The 18,217-nt window shown below is 30.4% G+C and overlaps 2 protein-coding genes across 3 annotated transcripts; one reads left to right on the forward strand and one right to left on the reverse strand.

The window, feature by feature from the left end:
- Window positions 1-10,358: 10,358 nt before the first annotated feature.
- LOC100160361 (RNA (guanine-9-)-methyltransferase domain-containing protein 2 homolog) lies at window positions 10,359-15,472 on the reverse strand. Of its 2 annotated transcripts, NM_001204985.1 has the most exon segments (6): window positions 10,359-10,614; window positions 12,335-12,440; window positions 12,501-12,647; window positions 13,141-13,284; window positions 14,399-14,561; window positions 14,632-15,098. In NM_001204985.1, coding segments are annotated over 6 exon segments (1,032 nt in total). In that variant the 5' UTR covers window positions 14,871-15,098; the 3' UTR covers window positions 10,359-10,381.
- Window positions 15,473-16,398: 926 nt separating this feature from the next.
- Window positions 16,399-17,551, forward strand: LOC115032974 (methionine adenosyltransferase 2 subunit beta-like; the record flags this gene model as incomplete). The annotated part of the gene is given in 3 exon segments (XM_029486734.1): window positions 16,399-16,889; window positions 17,002-17,189; window positions 17,399-17,551. Coding segments are annotated over 3 exon segments (445 nt in total), but the record flags the coding sequence as incomplete, so codon positions are not given.
- Window positions 17,552-18,217: the final 666 nt, after the last annotated feature.

Consider the following 18,217-nt stretch of genomic DNA (forward strand, 5'->3'; position numbering starts at 1 on the left):
TGAAAGCGGAGTAGTTTTTTATGTTCTTAATATGGATTGGTGGAGCTGGAACCCCCTTGTCTCGTTCAATGCAGGGTGAGTTCACAGGATCTTTCTTGAGGTTGGTTAAGGGCGTAGTTGTTGCTACGTCGTTGGTGTCATTAGTGGCGAGTAGGGCGAAACGGTTTGGTGTAACATAGACTTTGGTTTTTTTGTCATTTTGACTTGGCGAAATTGACGAAGATGACAAATTTCGTTTTGTGGGTTTTGGTGTACGTGGCGAAGTGGGATCAGTTTTCTGAACGTTGTTCATTGTAATGATGTTATTATAAAATTGGAACTGTTAGACAATATAGTGACCGTAATAAATTACTAATGAGAGCGCACAGCGATAACGGAACGAATACGATACGATGCAGTGTACGTGTGTTCATGATGAACGCTATAGCCGAACTGATATTTACTTAAATATAGAAGAATATAGTGATCAGTTTCTAATTTACTTATTTATTTGTAAGTAACACTGAACCACCCGTTTAGAATCTGCAATCACTCCACTTACGAAATCTTCGCTCGTTTTTAACACCGAATTTGAAAAGTGTTCAGTGTTCACTTATTCCAATGGGTACTTTGTATAAATGATCATTACGTTGGTGGAAGTTTTCGAGCAATGATACAGACTTACTTGAATCTTTATCTTTATCTTTATTGTTTTCAATTAAATCCATAATTTTACTGAATGCAAAGTTAAATTCTTAAAAAATACAATAGAAATTAATTGCTATAAAAAATAATATGGCTAAAAAATACCAATTTATGAACTATGCAATTTTCGACACAAACTAAATATACAGTAGGTCCCAGAAGTCCCCCTTTGTATCTCCACGGGAAATTAATATATTAAAATGCAGTTTTTTTACAGTAATAAGTATAGAAATTCTGATTGAATAGCATAATATTCGTTTTTTTTCAAAAATTCAACAATTATCAACAATTTTTTTAAGCAAATAAGTTTTTTAAATTTCCAAGATAGCAATTTTGTTGGTTGTATTTTTAAAAGAGTTCAAAAAAAAAAATATTAAAATGTAATGAAAATTGCCCAAGTTAGAGCTAATTATTATTTTGAATTTCTAAGAATAATAGTTATGTTATACCTATGCATACAGCATTAGCAAAATACGATTCGCATATTAATTATTGCAGTCACGCTGATTTTTCGACTAAAATTAAAAATAATAATTAGTTCTAACTTGGGCGATTTTCATTAAATTAAAATTTTTTTTTATGAACTGTTTTAAAAAAAACGATCAACAAAATGGCTATTATGGAAATTAAAAAAAAATAGTTGCCTACAAAAAATGTTTAATAATTTTTGAATTTTTGAAAAAAAAATCGAATATTACGCTATTCAAACAGAATTTCCATAATTATGACTGTAAAAAAAACTGCATTTAAGTATATTGATTTTCCACGGAGATTCTAAGGGTGATACGGGACTTCTGGGACATACTGTATACTACTGCAGAAATACACGAAACACGTTATGACTTACAACAGGGGTCTCCAACCTTTTTTTACGGCGGGCCAAAATTGAGATACGCTTTGGACTTGCGGGCCAACATTTTTAGAGGAATAGATCGGTCAAGAAATTGAAGAATAAATAAGATTTATTTAGAAAAATTAATGTTTGTTTTTATTTTATAACGAGTTTTTCTATTATTAGTTAGTATTGGTAATTAGTATAATATAGGTATAAATTACTATTATAAGCTGTTACAAATAACACCAAAAGAAAAAAACTAATAAATTAATTTAATTTAATTAATTCAATAAATTAAAAACAATGACAACTAAATGAAAATAATCAAAACATTTATTATCTTGGAGGGCCAGTAAAAAGCCCTTGGCGGGCCGGATTCGGCCCGCGGGCCGTAGGTTGGAGACCCCTGACTTACAAGAAATGCTTCAAATGCTTCAATGTGTTAAAATAATTAAACAAACAAAATAACTAGGTATATAAAATAAGGATTTTGCTAACTTTAAGTCTTTATCATACATAAATTATCATTTGTCGTTTTAAAATATTCTTACTTTATTATAACTTAAAATAATATATACCTCTGAGTCAAGTTATTTGTAGTTTGTAGTTTTCGCAAACCTAAGTAAAACAGTAAGTAGTTTAATTTCAATAATATTATATAAGTACGCCACTATGCGCACTATGCCATGCGCAACAAACGAATGGAACGCATCAATTCAATCATCCCATTCATTGGACTATAATAGTATGAATACCTACCTATTATTTATTTATAATTACCTTTATAATACACTGGAGGATAATGAATACCTATGTAATAATTGATTTGAATTTTATTTACTATAGGCGTCTATTATAGCAGAAGAAATATTATGATTGAATTTGACAATAACAAAAAATGTAATTCAATTTTGATCCTAGAACCAGGGAGGAATTTGATCATAGTTTCAGATGAACGCAGTTGTACCAAATGTAAATAATATTATTTTGTTTGTACTATGATAGTAATATATTTTAATATTATAAAATTGTAACACATAATGTCATAGGTACCTCTTAAATCCTACATATTGTAAACTTTCAGCAATTTATTAAAACTTTATAAGGACTTTAATTCATATGCCTAAAATAGAATACAATGTATTATGTTAATAAGATAACATAAGGTTTAATATTTATAATATAATATTATATTTGATAAATAAATAAATTGCTATAATTTATGTCATTGCAATTGATGGTACAAATGCAGATACAATACGATCGCGTAAAATATTAAAGATACCTACCGACATAGGCGCAAATAGGGGGGCTTAGGGGCTAAGCCCCCAAACATTTCCTAATTTCTGTTTTAAACTTATTCAATATTATCAAAGTAAGGATTTACCCACCCCCTCCCCCCAAATCCCAAACGCTATTTGCGCCTATGCAGCGACCGAGCATGTAATTTAATTATTTTGAAACTCATTGCCAAATAAAAGTGTTTACCTATGTAGAGTTAATAGTTAGGTATAGTATATATTATTACGATAAAATTGTATTATTAATATTATAATAATACCTATATTATTCCATCGGCCATTTTTTATCACTCCCCTCATCTATCTATTAATTTTGTATTTTCGCCAATTTTTCAATCAACAAATAATAATTTGTGTTAGACTTGTCAAGTCCCCTAATAATTAAATGGTAGGTAAGTAATTTACAAAATTTACGCTTGAATATTCTATGCTTGCAAATTACGGGTTTGAGTCCTTTTTTGTTTATAAGAAATATAATTTTCGTTTAGCTCATCTTATATTTGTGTTACTTTTAGTATTTTTGTTCTTGCATTGTTTGTTATAAATGTATAATATTGATTTTGATGAAATATTGTCCAGTCGAGTTCGGAGTTGACCAGCTGTTTGATAATAATGATATAATAATATTATCTCGCACAGAATCTTATAGACTTCATTAAGAGTTAAGACAATGATTTCTATACTTAACTACGTAGCTACTGCCTATGACCATATTAGCTGACCCCGTATTTCTATACCAAAGTAGGTACGTTTCTGTCATTTTGGCACTAATAAATAATAATAGAATATTTCTTAGACCATCACTCGTGTATACGCCCGATGTGGGTAAGACTAATATCAGCTGTAATATTAGTATATTATTACAACCGTCGCTTTTTGTATAGCAGTATACCTATAATACCTGTCGCTGTTCAATGTTCAAACTTCAAAGCTAGATATTTAAAATTGAACGTTGATACGCATAGGTACACTAGGCAGTTAACATTGAGACATTTATTTTGAATGGTTTTTTTTTTTATTTGTTTATGTTTAATATTTCTGTAGGACATAACATAATGTCATAATATAAAATTATAATATACATATTTGTTATCGTTATGTTGACGTGTCGAATCTCGCCGAGAGTGATGTTCTTGCAGTTTTGATGGTGTCCTACACAATACGAAATCGCGAACACCTATTTAAAATCATGACTTAAATATTTTGAATTATATTTATTTTGATGAATATGATTTTTAACGTTTGGAGCACATGAATTTAATTGGAAAAATATTGGTAACAGGAAATCAAAACATATAATCCTACGCAGCACTAAAAAATTTAAAAGTGCCGTTTAACTCCAACGGTGATTGGTGTTTTACTACCGGCCATAAAATATCTTTGATGATATTTTTGAAAAGGACAGGATAATAGACGTGCAGTTTTAAGCTGGAAACCCTTAAGGGGCTAATTAGCTCCCTACACACATTTTATTTTCTGATCGAATTTTTTTCTGACACAATTGCCATAGCGCAACAATAATAGCAATAATAACAATAAAAACAACAACAATGATGGAATTAATTTTATAAAGATACAATTTAATGTTACAGTACCTAGGTTACCGATAGGCAAGTGATAAATAACATAATTACGTTCGTCAGCAACCTAAAAAGTAAAAACAAACGGAACCGACAAATCTTGATATAATACTTTTTTTTCGAAATCTGATTTTTCGTAAGCTTGCCTCTAGAAACCGATGATTAATATGATTACGTTACCGTGGTAATATTGTTGATATATATTTTTTTTAATCATAATTTTAAAAATATATAGTATATGATTCCGTACAGCGGAAAAAATTACAAGTAGCATGCTACATTTTTTTCTTACCGTATAACTACGGACACACTTAACACTTATGGAGTTTTCTGTGGCGATACTAACTTCTATCTTTTATTTACCAGTTTCTACAACGGATTACGAAATGGCCAACATATTTATTAGATATACTTAGGTACTAGTAATAATAATAAAGTCATCATGTATATAATTAACAGCGTCGTTTGGTTGAAGTTTTTTTGGAAAGGTGCATATAATAAGTATTATCACTATTATCCAAAGTAATATGGCTCACCGCTCACACCTCAATTACTATATTTATACGGTTCTTGGATGTACAATGTACATTGTACATTGTACATCATATACATAGTAGGTACATTCGAAGTTAGAACCTACATCTGGTTGTTATTTTTTCTAACATTATGTTGTGTGAATCAAAAGTACACCATGGACATAAATAGGACGTACTTATATCCGGATCTATCGTCTGGATTACGCGCGTACAAAGCTAGGACGATAATTTTAATGACAACAATAATTTTGAAGACACATTATAATGTTTATTTATTTTGTAGTAAAACTATTTTTTCTTTAAAAGCATAAAAGCTCAGAAATAATTGTGTAACCACATTAAAAATGGATGACTTGGTATTCGAAAACGATAGTCATGAATAATAATAATAATAATAATAATAATAAATAACGATCACCGATACTGACCCAGTGCAGCAGTGCCGATCGGTGCATGTTCACAATAAATATGCAGCTCGTGAAACCGGTCCGAACCGAGCTAAACACGCGCTCGAGTGTATCGGTAACGACCACAAGTGCCGGTACTTACTACCTAGATGTACCTGTATACGCACAATAAAAGAAAGAGAGAGAGAGAGAGAGAGAGAGAGAGAGAGATAGCGATCCATGAGCGATAGCGTAGTCGGCCGTCGCGTCTCCGCGGATCGTCGGTGACGGGCGCGTTACGTGACGGATCGGCGTGGGAACAAGCGGTCCCGACGTGCCGGTCACGCGCGCCCCTCCGGCCGACACCCGCGCGAGAAGTTACGCGGAGGCCGCCGCTTAAGAGTAAAAAATGATGCGGTACGTGCGCGGCACACGCACACACACATCACATTATTATTATATTATATTACATTATATTATTTTATAATATTCTTTCCGCCGCCGCGATGGATTCAATAAACGCGCGCGCGCAATCTATCTAGGCGGCGGCTCACGCGCGTGCAGCTCTTCTCTCCGCTCGCGCGCGCACGTCTATTTATAACGTCTCGCGTATACCTATATATTGTTATTATTATAATGTCGATTACACTCTGTCGTCGTCGTCTCTGTCGTACGCTTTGTATTATTATTATTATTATTGTTGTTGTTGTTGTCGTCGTCGTCGTTGTTGTATATTGTCGGTGCGGAGCGTTTTTTTTCTCATCACCGCAGTTCCCACGGTGTAAACGACCTTTACGGATTATACGCGTCCGCAGTGGACGCTTTTTTTTTCCATTTTAATTTTTCCTCCGTCTACCATATCCCGGTGGATTCACTGCGACTATACCACTTTCGTTCGCCTCATTTCGCCTTGCGCTCATTCAAATCAATCTGATTTATTTCTCTTTGTAAAAAACCATATTATATCGTCAAATAGGTACTTAGGTTTTTACGGCATTTGAGGAGTGCAGTGTACGCCGATACAAACTCGAATTGTAAATTAGTATACTTTTTTTTTTTTTTTTTTTGTTACTGATTATATACCTGCTAAATTAAATTGCCATGCATTTTTTTTTTAATGTATCTTTTAATCAAAATTCACTATGGAAAATTCACTATGGTTTTTAAAATTATAATACTCGCCACCTAATCAATATTAATCTATTCGAGTGGGTACTGATATTATAGTTAAAGCTTAAGTAAACATTGTCAGGTTTTGAGTAGGTACCTACTATAGAATATTATTACCATAATTACATATAGTTCAATAACTCACAAATTACCCGTTGAAATTCCAATTCAGATGGATTCGTCTGATTAATAATTTATACAAAAAATTAAAAATAGGGGTATTAGAATTAAATAAGAAATATATATATATTTTTTAAATTTAAAACGTTTTTAAGTTTGTATTTTTGACTGTTTTTAAAAATCTATGGTTTGGGAATTTTAATTAATGGACAATATTGCAAAATTAAATGATAAAATGGTTGTGAGCGTGCTCGACAAATACCTACTTACAAATATCACGACTATATAGGTATACCTATACGTATACGTCAAACAGTCTTGAGTCTATACAGCAGTAATTGTAGCATATAAGTATCCCCCTAACGATTATCGAATAAGACATGGGTATATTATAAGTTATAACACACTCGTAAATACTAGAACAGCGCAAGTACCCATCATAGAGTCGTGCCAAATTTATCAGTCACTTACAAGACACGAAACTTGTAGGTACTTACCATACGCTGTACGTTTCTTCCAGATCCTTATTCGAGTAAAGACTTCGGTGGCGTAGAGATGATTTCTGAAAAGGGGGGGGGGGGGTCAAAAAAAATAAATGGGAGAGAAAAATTGGAAAATCCCCTACCCGCTCAAAACTTTTTACTTAGGTAGTAAAATATTTAACAATAAGACACAATGAATAAAATTTGAATTGATTCAAAATTCACATCAAACCCAATGTGGAAATATGGAAGATTAACCACTCCAAAGCCAATGGGAGGGGATCGGGTTACCACGTCACGTCGTCGTGCACCCCTTGTATACGCCACGGAGAGACTTAGTCGTAGTGACTAATACAAAGGTTGAAAGGTCCAATATATGCGACGCAGAGCATATTTTAAGTAATTTTCACTGGGTGGCACGTCAGTAAAATTGTCTACCAGACTACCAGAGAAGCATTGAAGGGAAATAAACTATTCTACCTCAATAATTTGAATATAGGTTTATTAACTGAACTCTACTGAGAAGATATATATATCTACAATCTACAAGTTTTATATAGTTTTATTTACTGAACTCTACTGAGACGCGGCAGAATAAACAATATACCTATACGACTATTCGAGTGATGAGTACACGAGTATAAGGTCTATGAGCGTTCAATGTTTTGCTATAGATATAATCGATAAAATATAAATACCTACTTTATCTATTATATAAATAATGTTACTGTACGTCTGTACCCGTATGGTCGTATATACTATATTATGGTCTACTAATAATATAGTGATGTATTAACGAATTTAGGAGGGCTGGACTGCTGGAGCATACCATGTCTTAAGGACTATGTTTAGGCATTTAATATTGCATGTACATTTTGGCTGTGTCAATGTGTGAGAAGTAAATAATGAACATTAGTGTGTGTAAGAAAATACTTTTGCTCTGGCAGTAAACAGTATATACCTACCAAAAGAGGAATAAAAATTCACCTTGTTTCGATCAACTTATATTAGTTTTGAAAAGATGAGCGTATTCGTTAGTATATTTTCTAGGTTTGCTTTACGACTTTATTTTCAGTTAATATAATATGATGCATAGTAAGTTTATATTTTTATCAAAATAAACTTAGAATTGACTTGTAGATAGCGACGAAATGAAAAATATAAGAATCCACTTTCGAGCAAACTTAGAAAAGACGGATACAAACTAAATTTACTTTTCTAACTTAAAATCGTGCTACTGGAAGTATGTTTAATTTTCTTTAGCTTATTGAGCTTAATGTATGGAAAATATGGTTGCTCCAGTCCCCTTAACGCGGCGCAGCTGTGGTGTTGTGGATAAATCATAAAAATCAATCGACAATCACAATGAACTATGATTTATGAAGATAATCCACAAAATATTATACTATTATAAGATACCGAAATAGTTGTACATACACACACGCTACGCCACTTACATCCGTACATCCGAGTAGGTATCATATTAAACGAGTATAAGTATTTCCGTGGTATGAAATATGAACACCTCTAAATAATTGTATAAACGTAATATAAAATTTACCTGTGCAGTGTATAGTCGCGTACCTTATTAATCAGGAGCACAGGATGCAAATGAGTAGAAAATCATAAATTTAGAAACTATTAGCACGTTATTCTCACCCAGCTTTCAATTTATGAAGACGATGACGATCGACGACTTCCGAAGAAATTTATAACATTGTTAAAATTACGTGTATTATTTTCGTATTACATCTATATATATTCGTATTTTATATCAATATATATATATAAACAATTCCGGCAAAGCTATAATTGTATGAATGTGACTTGTTCTACATTCAATAAAATATTATTGTTAATTATATAATATGGGATAAACTATACAAGAGCTGAGAGCTCAAAATAGTTTTATGTTCTTTATAATATATTATGCACATAATAATTTACATTGGGTATCGGTCGTTATGAGAATGTGTTATGGTCAGTGGCACGATCACCCACCACTGCGTAGCATTCAAATATCACTGGGGGGGCACTAGTGCCCCGTACTTTGTATGTTAAAATATGCTCTGGATGCGACGTCCGTATACTCTTACTCTACTTCATCAAAATACAGTTTTATATTACCAGAATTACAATAATTATTATACAATATTATATTTTATAACGCATGGAGAAACCGGGAGATTAAAAATCACTCGGAGAGTGTCCAATAAGCAGACCTACTATCATGCGGCGCAATGGATAGGCAACTAATATATTTTACTATTTACCGTCCTCCAGTTGTTCATCCGGTTTGGTTCGAAAACGATTATATTATAGATTACCTACAACTCAGTGACGTATCCAAGGGGCGGGTTTTAACCCCCTCCCTCCACAATAAATATAATATTAATAATTATTTTCACACTACTTAAAAAAGATTGTAATGATTGTGTTTGTGTCATAACATTTTTATTTTTTTATAAATACTCAATCATTTTTAATATTCAAATGAAAAATACAAAAAAACAAAAGAATAATTTGGATTGTCTTGAAGTTATCACAAAAATAAAAATGCTACAACATTCATACAATTTTTCTATATTGGAGTTATAAAAATGTAAAAATGCTTAAACTTAAAGATGCTTTCTGGGGGCAAATTGTACCTACCGGTTACTTTGAGGGGTCAAAAAAGTAACTTGTAATTTAAAAATTTACTTTTGGCCCAAAACTTATAAATTGAATACAGAGTTCCTCTTAAATTATAATTAAAGCAATAAAATTTTTTTAAAAACACGTGCTCTTTTTCTTTTCAAGAATATTTAAAGTTAAAATTTTTATGAAATTGAATATTTAAACAAAAAATAGGTAATGGTTTATATTATATAATATTATTATTTTGTATATGCAATGAAATTCACGAAATATTTTGAAAAATGTATGACATGCATCATTCATACCTAAAAGTTAATAGCATTAATTAAATTTATAAATATATGATAAAATATTATAAATTATAATATAATAATTACAAAATGTATATTTCAATCATGGTATAATATTACAATAGTAATGTGTATCATAATATTATGTATGATATAATCAACGCTAATAGTAATATAAATTAATTATAAAATATCTTGAAAAACAAAGGCCGTCTTCTCCCAGAATCATTATTCATACACAATGATTTATCATTAAAATAAAACTCAATGCATCCATTACAGTGATGTGCAATCTATGATTTTCATGTTGTTTTTTTTTTAATGATTACACAATAACTTTACTTAAAATAATATATTTATTTAGTTTTCAACTGAAACATTTTGTTCTATTACATTTTTAACTGAAACATTTTCATTTTTTTCTGCTTCTGAACATTCAATTTCTTCTTTTGGTTTATATTCTTGAGAACAATTTTCATATTCCAAAAGGTCTCCTTCGTCTATGGCTGAAAACATTTTTCTTTTTGGCAATGTACTTATTAATGCTTCTTTCCAAGACATTCCAGACACCACTTTTGAAATTATTTCAAAAACTGAAAATGATTAACTTTTATTACACTTTCCAGGCTCTATATTATATATAACTATATAGTGGGTAAATATTCCTAAAGTTACTCACAACTCACAAGTTCTTAAACAAATTTTAAAATATGGAAATTACATGTTGGAATTTTTTTGTAAACGTTTGTGATTCAAACTTTGGTAAAAATTTGTCAGAATCACAAGCATTTCAAAATTATTGTTGTGGTAAAATATGAATTAATTTGTTAATTTTAATACCTAAAGCTCGAGCATTCATGAAAAACAAACAAAATTAATATAAAGGCATACTGCTTCTGATTGGTATTGTTTTAGATTCTGAACGGAGCGATGAATGTATTGATTTTACAATGATGTGTGTTATTTTACTGTTATTTTACTTTGGGGGGGTCAAAAGTAAAAATTTCCCAGTAGTTTTTATAAGCGACATGAAAAACAAAAGAAAAATTAAGGAATAACGGGAATTTTTAAGCAAAATCTGTTTTTGAGAAAATCGATTTTGGATTTTGGTGCAACTCTAAAAAAAATAAACGTAGGTACATGAAATTTTGACTCAATGTTTATATTAGTATTTACTATACACCATAACATTTTCAAATTATTTTGAGCTCTTTACGGACATTTTCATTTTCCATTTTTTTATAGTTTTTTTTCTATAAATATCAATAAAATTTTATTTGTTGGTTAAAAAAGCATGAAAATTTAATAGAAGGCTCCTAGTATATTGTTTTAAAGGCAGATGAAAAAAATTAAAAATCCATAGTCACAATTTTTTTTTATAAGCATCTAAAGTTCAAATATTGACAAAATAAGTAAAAATGACGAAAATTCGCAAATTATTTTGAGTTAGAAATTCATGAAAAATTTTCTTTTTAAATCTAAGATTTGAAAATGTAATACAAGATACCTCATAAGTTTGTCTACTTTTTTCAAAAAAAAAAAAAAATGTGTACAAGAAAGTCAAATTAAATTTTTATGAGCGTTTGAAATTCATGTTTATGCAACATTGCAACATTTTATCAATTCATTTGATATTTACTCGATTTCTCATGTAACGATTTTCTTATTATATTGTAATTAAAAAACGAATGACTGTGGATTGAACATTTAAAACAAATTTCCACGTAAATAGGTAAATATATAAATTACTTCATTCACAATAATATCATCAAATATACTTAGTAATATCATAGGCTGACCGTTTTAGCTCAGAATCGTTTTTCTTATACAATGATATTATATCATTGAATTCAAATTTAACACCAGCCATTACAGTGACCCACTTATAACATACTGTACAGCAGAGCGACATCCACTTACCCACCTTTTTTGTGTTATGATTTATTCTTGAATTCAAATTAACATATTCATGACAATAGAGTGGCGGCAGTTTTAGGGAGCAATATGGCGATAAATCACTAACCCCCCCCCCCCACCTCTGTCCGACCATTTATTTTATGTCTGTTCTCTAATTTGAGGTACACTTTGATAAGGGAGGTTGACATTTAAATGTTTGATAAAAATGCCACTTTACAGTAATCTAATATTCTCAATGATGATAGGTATACTCAAAATGTACTATAAAGCAGATCAACTTTCCAAGATTTTTCTATTGATTTTATTTTGAAATTTTTCTAGTGTACAAACTAGAAAACTAGGGACAATAATTGTACAGAGCTCGATTTTTTTCAATAAAATATTATATGAAATTACCATGATTTATAGTTAAAATTTTTCTAGTTTGCATGTTGATATTTTCGTCGATTGGCAATCGAGCATGAGCTATACCCAGATCATTTGCTACTTTCAGACTTGCACCCTAGAAAAAATAAATATGTTTATATTACTACAAAGATTACAGAATGTAAGGCAACTATACTTTGCAAGAATTGTGATCAACCAGACCGCCAATTATGTACACTTTGTTTTCATCTATACTTTCTAAGACATTCAAACTGTCACTGGTCAAATAAACAATTTCTTCTTTCTGGAATTCTTTATCAAATGAGTTCTCTAAATAATTTATCTGAAAATTAATAAATAAATAGTATAAGATATTTTTGGTATTTTACGTTAAATTAAATTGTATTATATTAATTGATGATTTTTATTATTGCACTTAGTCAAAGTTATTTGTTATTTCAATAATTTAATTTATTATCTACAAAATGTCAACTTATAGATTTAGTCCGTTTAACAACAGAATTCATTGCAAATAATTAAATATTAAAATACCATATATTTAGTTTAAGCACAGTTGTATACGATACGGTTATGAATTAGGTTCATATTCAAAAAATAATAATAATGGTCACCAATAAGTTCTTGTGTTTAAAATATTTTGTATAAGACAGACAAATTATCAAATATTTTATGAAATTTATTTATTATTAACTATTATAAGTTTAATAGTTTTATACAACACAAGTGCAGATTTTAAGGCATTTTAATTAGTTTTTCTTGATGAGTCTTAGATTCTAATTTTTTTCAAAATTGAATGTATATATATATGAACATACATCCCAAGACTCAGATCCATTGTGTTTAGCCATGATTTCTTTTGTTTTTCCTTCATAACTGCAAAAATATAATTGCATAGGATTATCCATTCTACGATTCAGACCATAACACCTCAATAGTTGATTTGAACACTTGCATAAATCCTAATAAAATGAAATATTTAATTATTATTACATATTTTATTTCTAAGGATAGGATTTCGATGCACTTTGCATTGTTTTCTGAATGAAGCAATGCTCGTTTTATAACGAACACGTTTCATGTATTTTTGCATCAGCATTAGAAATTTTTTTTTGTATTATTTGATAATCTTAAATTTTAAGTTCATTTTTTTCATTTTTGAAGATTTTGAATCCAAACAACTATAAATAGGTAAATAAATATATAATCTAAACCTATGAAAAAATTAAAATAATTATTTATAGAAATAATATTAAGCAAATATATATTAGAATTTATATCGAAATCATTAAACATTTTAATAAATTGTTAAAGCTTTTTAGTGCTTTAATTAGAATTTTTAGGGCATAATGGAATTTTTTTTTGGAGTTTTTTAATGCATTCAAATCCTAGTCCTAGTGAAAAGATATACAATTAATTTACCAATTATTTCCAAGATATAATTTAGTGAAAGAGAAGCATCTTATAATTTTGAAATAAATTGAACAAAGTTATTTTACATGTATGCTAAATATTTTTTTTGGTTTTACCTTAAAATAAATCCGCACCATTATTTTATTTTTGTTTAATCACTCATTTTATGAAATTGAAACTAGAAGTGTAATATGGAATATAATATTATGATGTGAATTTAAGCTTTTTATACTGATTTTGTATGCATATGTATGATGTGTATTTATTGTGTTTAAAATAAAAGTAATATGCTAACTACTAAGTGAAAAATAGATAAATTGTATCAATATCAAGAGATTAGTGGAAATTAGTAATTACTAATACATTTTTAAAACAGCTTTAAAAAAAACATACAATGCACATATATTCTAGATCTATTCATTAATATGAATTGTGGAATAATATTAATTATTATATTAAACAAAATGTACATTAATATCTAAGTAAAATCAAATAATTAAAACTACTATACGTATAGAGCTAATATTATCTTTTCTAAATTGTAAATGAAATCTGTCTATTAACTATGACAAGGTAAGATATTTGATTTGTTAAGATCAAAATTAAATATTTTTAAAAATAAAATGTTACAGAAAGTACCTATATACATAAAGCATTAGTCACCTTATCAGACATCAAGTCATCGTATGACATATCTAATACAATACGTTGTTTACATGTACTCTCGGCCATTTTTTTCGTCCTTACAATTGGTATTTCTATTCCGGACTCTCTCATTTGGGCTTTCCTTTTTTTCATTTCTACTTTCCTTTCTTTATTTGTTTCCCTGAGAATAAATATAAGTCTGGATTAGGTTAACACTATTGGATCTGGAAAAATTTTAAATTAAATTTTACCTTCGTTTCGCTTTTTTCTCCATCCACATCTGTTGCTTTTGGATCTTTTTTAACTGCCTTTTTGACAGGGTGTTGGACTGGTTGTTATCGCTTTCATTGTCTAGCTTACAAATTTTAGGTTGACTTTCACAGGCATCCTCCGATTGATCCAATGGACGTTTTCCATTTTCTTCCACAGCAACAGTGTTGGTTTCGTGATTCGGTTTTAAATCTACCGTTTCCAGGGACTCATTCATCATTTTGTATATAATTTATAAAATTGAATGAAATCAAAAACGTTGAAATTTTTTAGTTAACACATTAATACATTATACAACAGTAAGTTGTAGTTGTTCTAATATTTTATACTCTGAAATAGTGTAGTATTAAATATTATAATATGGTACTAACACTAATAGTACCGTGTCCTACTACCTATGTTCAATAGTAATCTAAACTCAGTTGAAACTTTTAAAAGTGTGTACTACACGTTGCGCGTTATCAACTCTACTATCTTGCATGTTATCTATGATTGCTATCACTATTATTATAATTTATCACCATCAAAATATTCGCCCATCTGATCTTCTCAGATCTGCCCGTGTATATTTAGCCCATGGACCTATATATTATTTCTTAATAGGTCTATGATTTAGCCATGTCATACCCTATCTAAGTTATATACAGCCCTATTATAGCCATGGGCCCAACGCGATGACCGCAGTGGCACCGACGTATTTGAAACACTGACTTGAGACTTCTGCAGAAGTGCTTTAATTTCGTTTTTTTGAGACACAACTTTACGCTCTCTGTTTTACCATTTACCGCTAGCACGTAATGAGAATAGACTCATAGACCTAAAAATTTAGTTTATAAGATCTTACTATTATGCTGCGTTGTGAGATTCAAATAAGCTAGTCCATAATTTTGGAATGTTAACAATTATTAATAATTACAAAAAAAATAATGGTCATCACATAATAATTTAATAGGTGTTAATGAACTCATTACTCAACAATTTTTGAACATGATTTTTTTATAGAGCAACCCATCTTATACATACATATAACTGAACAATAAGCTAAATTGATAAATTAAAAAACTATAAGTAAATTATAAAATGTAAATGATAGAGCAATCGTTTATTTATTAAGGCACCTACAACCCAATTATTTTGTCTTTACTTGTTGTTATGTTGCGTGAGAATTGTATCCAAAATATTAATCACATTTTTCAATTTTTCAAATTATTATACCTATTGGAAAAGTAGATTACAAGAAAGCTGTTCGCGTAGAACTTGGGCAGGTGCTCTGTAAATTTATGAAAAATAGTTGAGCCCATGTCATAATTTTTCATCACACTTCGCTTAATTTTAATCACGGCTATAGATAGTATGGTTGCCCATCGACGTATGATTCTCATACTTGAAAAGTGTCTACCGAAATGAATCTCTATAATCAGTATTAAAGTTAAATTAAACAGCTGGAAACTTAAGCACTAGCGCTTATATGTCATAGTGGCTATCGCGGAACTACAATTTACATTTGAAAGGTAATTTCATTTAGAATCACTACAACAAATAAGCGCTAGAGCGTAAATTTCCAGCTGTTTAATACTGATAATGGAGATTCATTTCGGTAGACACTTTTCTAGATTCGATGGGCAACCATTCTATCTTTAATCGTGATTTTAATGTGAACAATATTATACTTTTATACATATATAAGACACCAAATCCTCGGAACAAGCTCCACCCACTTGCACGCGTTATCATACCTAATGTTCTGTCTATTTCTTCAGTCTATGGTTGGTCTTGGGACCTTGGTACATTGATCTCGCGAGCATAATATATTAATTATTGTATAATAATACTGTTTTGTAAATGTCTTATATTTACGATTTATCTATGACGTCCACGGTCGCCACTCGCCGGTCAATGTCGAACGAAAACATTAGCGTTTACCGGTTTCTCCGCCTTCCCACATACTCCCGTCACCCGCAAACTCACCTTCTAACACGTCTTGAACACTGGCTCAGAGTTTAACATCAATAATAATACGATTGTACCTAAAGTGTCTTAAACCTATTTTATAATCAGAATCGAAACGTACATATTTTCTGTCTGTTCAAGTGATCCCTACTTTCTCACAAGTCTGTTCAAACGCTTCGTCGACGATGAAACTCTTTTTAACCGGTGCATCGGGCCTATTGGGAAGGTCTATATACGAACGTTTTCTGAACGAACCGGATTGGACTGTGTGCGGTATCTCGTTCAAAAGGCAAGTATGATTCTGATCCCCAACCACGACTATAGATAATTATCTATAGCCATGTTTGCCACATATGTGACATGACAGTCAAAGGAGTGATTAGAATTTGACATATTTTCAGGACTAGCCCAGGGCTGACAAAATTGAACCTGCTCGATAAAGACGCAGTTACTAATCTCCTTAATACTGTTTGCCCTGACGTTATTGTTCACTGTGCTGCTGAACGGTTTCCAGATAAAGTAGAAAGTGATCCTCAGGCTGCTTATGATCTGAATGTTGGAGTATCAGCTCATTTAGCTGATGTAGCAAGTAAATGTTCTATATTACATCTAGTTAAATATTATCAGCAACATTCAATTAAACGACCTCTGAAAGATATTTAAATAAGATAAAATAAATTATTAACTCCCCAACATTAATATTGAAGGTACCATATGACAAATTTCATTCACCTGTTAATCAATCATTGTATTACTCTACATTGTATTTAATTTTAAATTATTTATTTTTCCTCTTAGATCATCTCAATGTGCCGTTGTTGTATATCAGTACAGATTATGTGTTTAATGGAGATGAAAGTCCTTATAAAGAAACTGACGAACCTTCGCCTATTAATGAGTATGGAAGGTTGAAGTTGCTTGGTGAAAAAGCAGTTCTTGCTGCTAATCTAAGTATGATTTAAATACAGTGTTGGCCGTTGGGTATGGATAATTGGCACTGGTGTAGTTGACTCCCGCCAAGAAAATAATCCCCCTGCCACTCAGGTTTAGTTGACGCCCGCCACTTAAATCTCTTGTTTTTGGATGTTCTAGTCAATAATCATTAACTTAATATATAATTATATAATATTATAATTTAATTTAATAATTCATAAAAAAGTAAGAAAATCATTTAAATCATTTATCATACATTCAATTGGTATTTATAGATACTTAATATTTATGAATAAATAAATCGTTAAAAATATATATATCATTCACATATAAATAATAATGCAGAAAATAGTAAAAAAGTATGCAAGTGGCTAAAATTCTGCTATGTACTTCAAATTTTCATTAAAAATCCCTCTTGGTTTCTTGTTGCCCCATTTAGCACTTCCCCACGTCCTTTCAACATTCTGCATGTGAGCTCCACTTATAGGATCCACAAAGTTATACTTGTGGTTTACTGTTTTGTGAGTATAAAGGCCGGTTTGTTCAATATTATTATAGGCTCGCAGCAATCCGATTCAATGGTCATCCAACTTGTATACGCTCACAAATTATTGGCAATAATGTATTTTCCGTCCGATCGGGTACGCATACAACAAAGCACTCATTGCTTTCACGACATATGCC

The sequence above is a fragment of the Acyrthosiphon pisum genome, chromosome A1, assembly GCF_005508785.2.
Source record: "Acyrthosiphon pisum isolate AL4f chromosome A1, pea_aphid_22Mar2018_4r6ur, whole genome shotgun sequence".
NCBI lineage: Eukaryota > Metazoa > Arthropoda > Insecta > Hemiptera > Aphididae > Acyrthosiphon > Acyrthosiphon pisum.

Coding starts and splice junctions, on each gene's coding strand:
- LOC100160361 (XM_016807919.2), bottom strand. CDS start 14,870: ATGATGAATGAGTCCCTGGAAACGGTAGATTTAAAACCGAATCACGAA. Junction 14,562..14,631: donor GAGAAAAAAGCGAAACGAAG/GTAAAATTTAAT, acceptor ATTTATTCTCAG/GGAAACAAATAAAGAAAGGA. Junction 10,615..12,334: donor AATTTTAACTATAAATCATG/GTAATTTCATAT, acceptor AATCATTTTCAG/TTTTTGAAATAATTTCAAAA.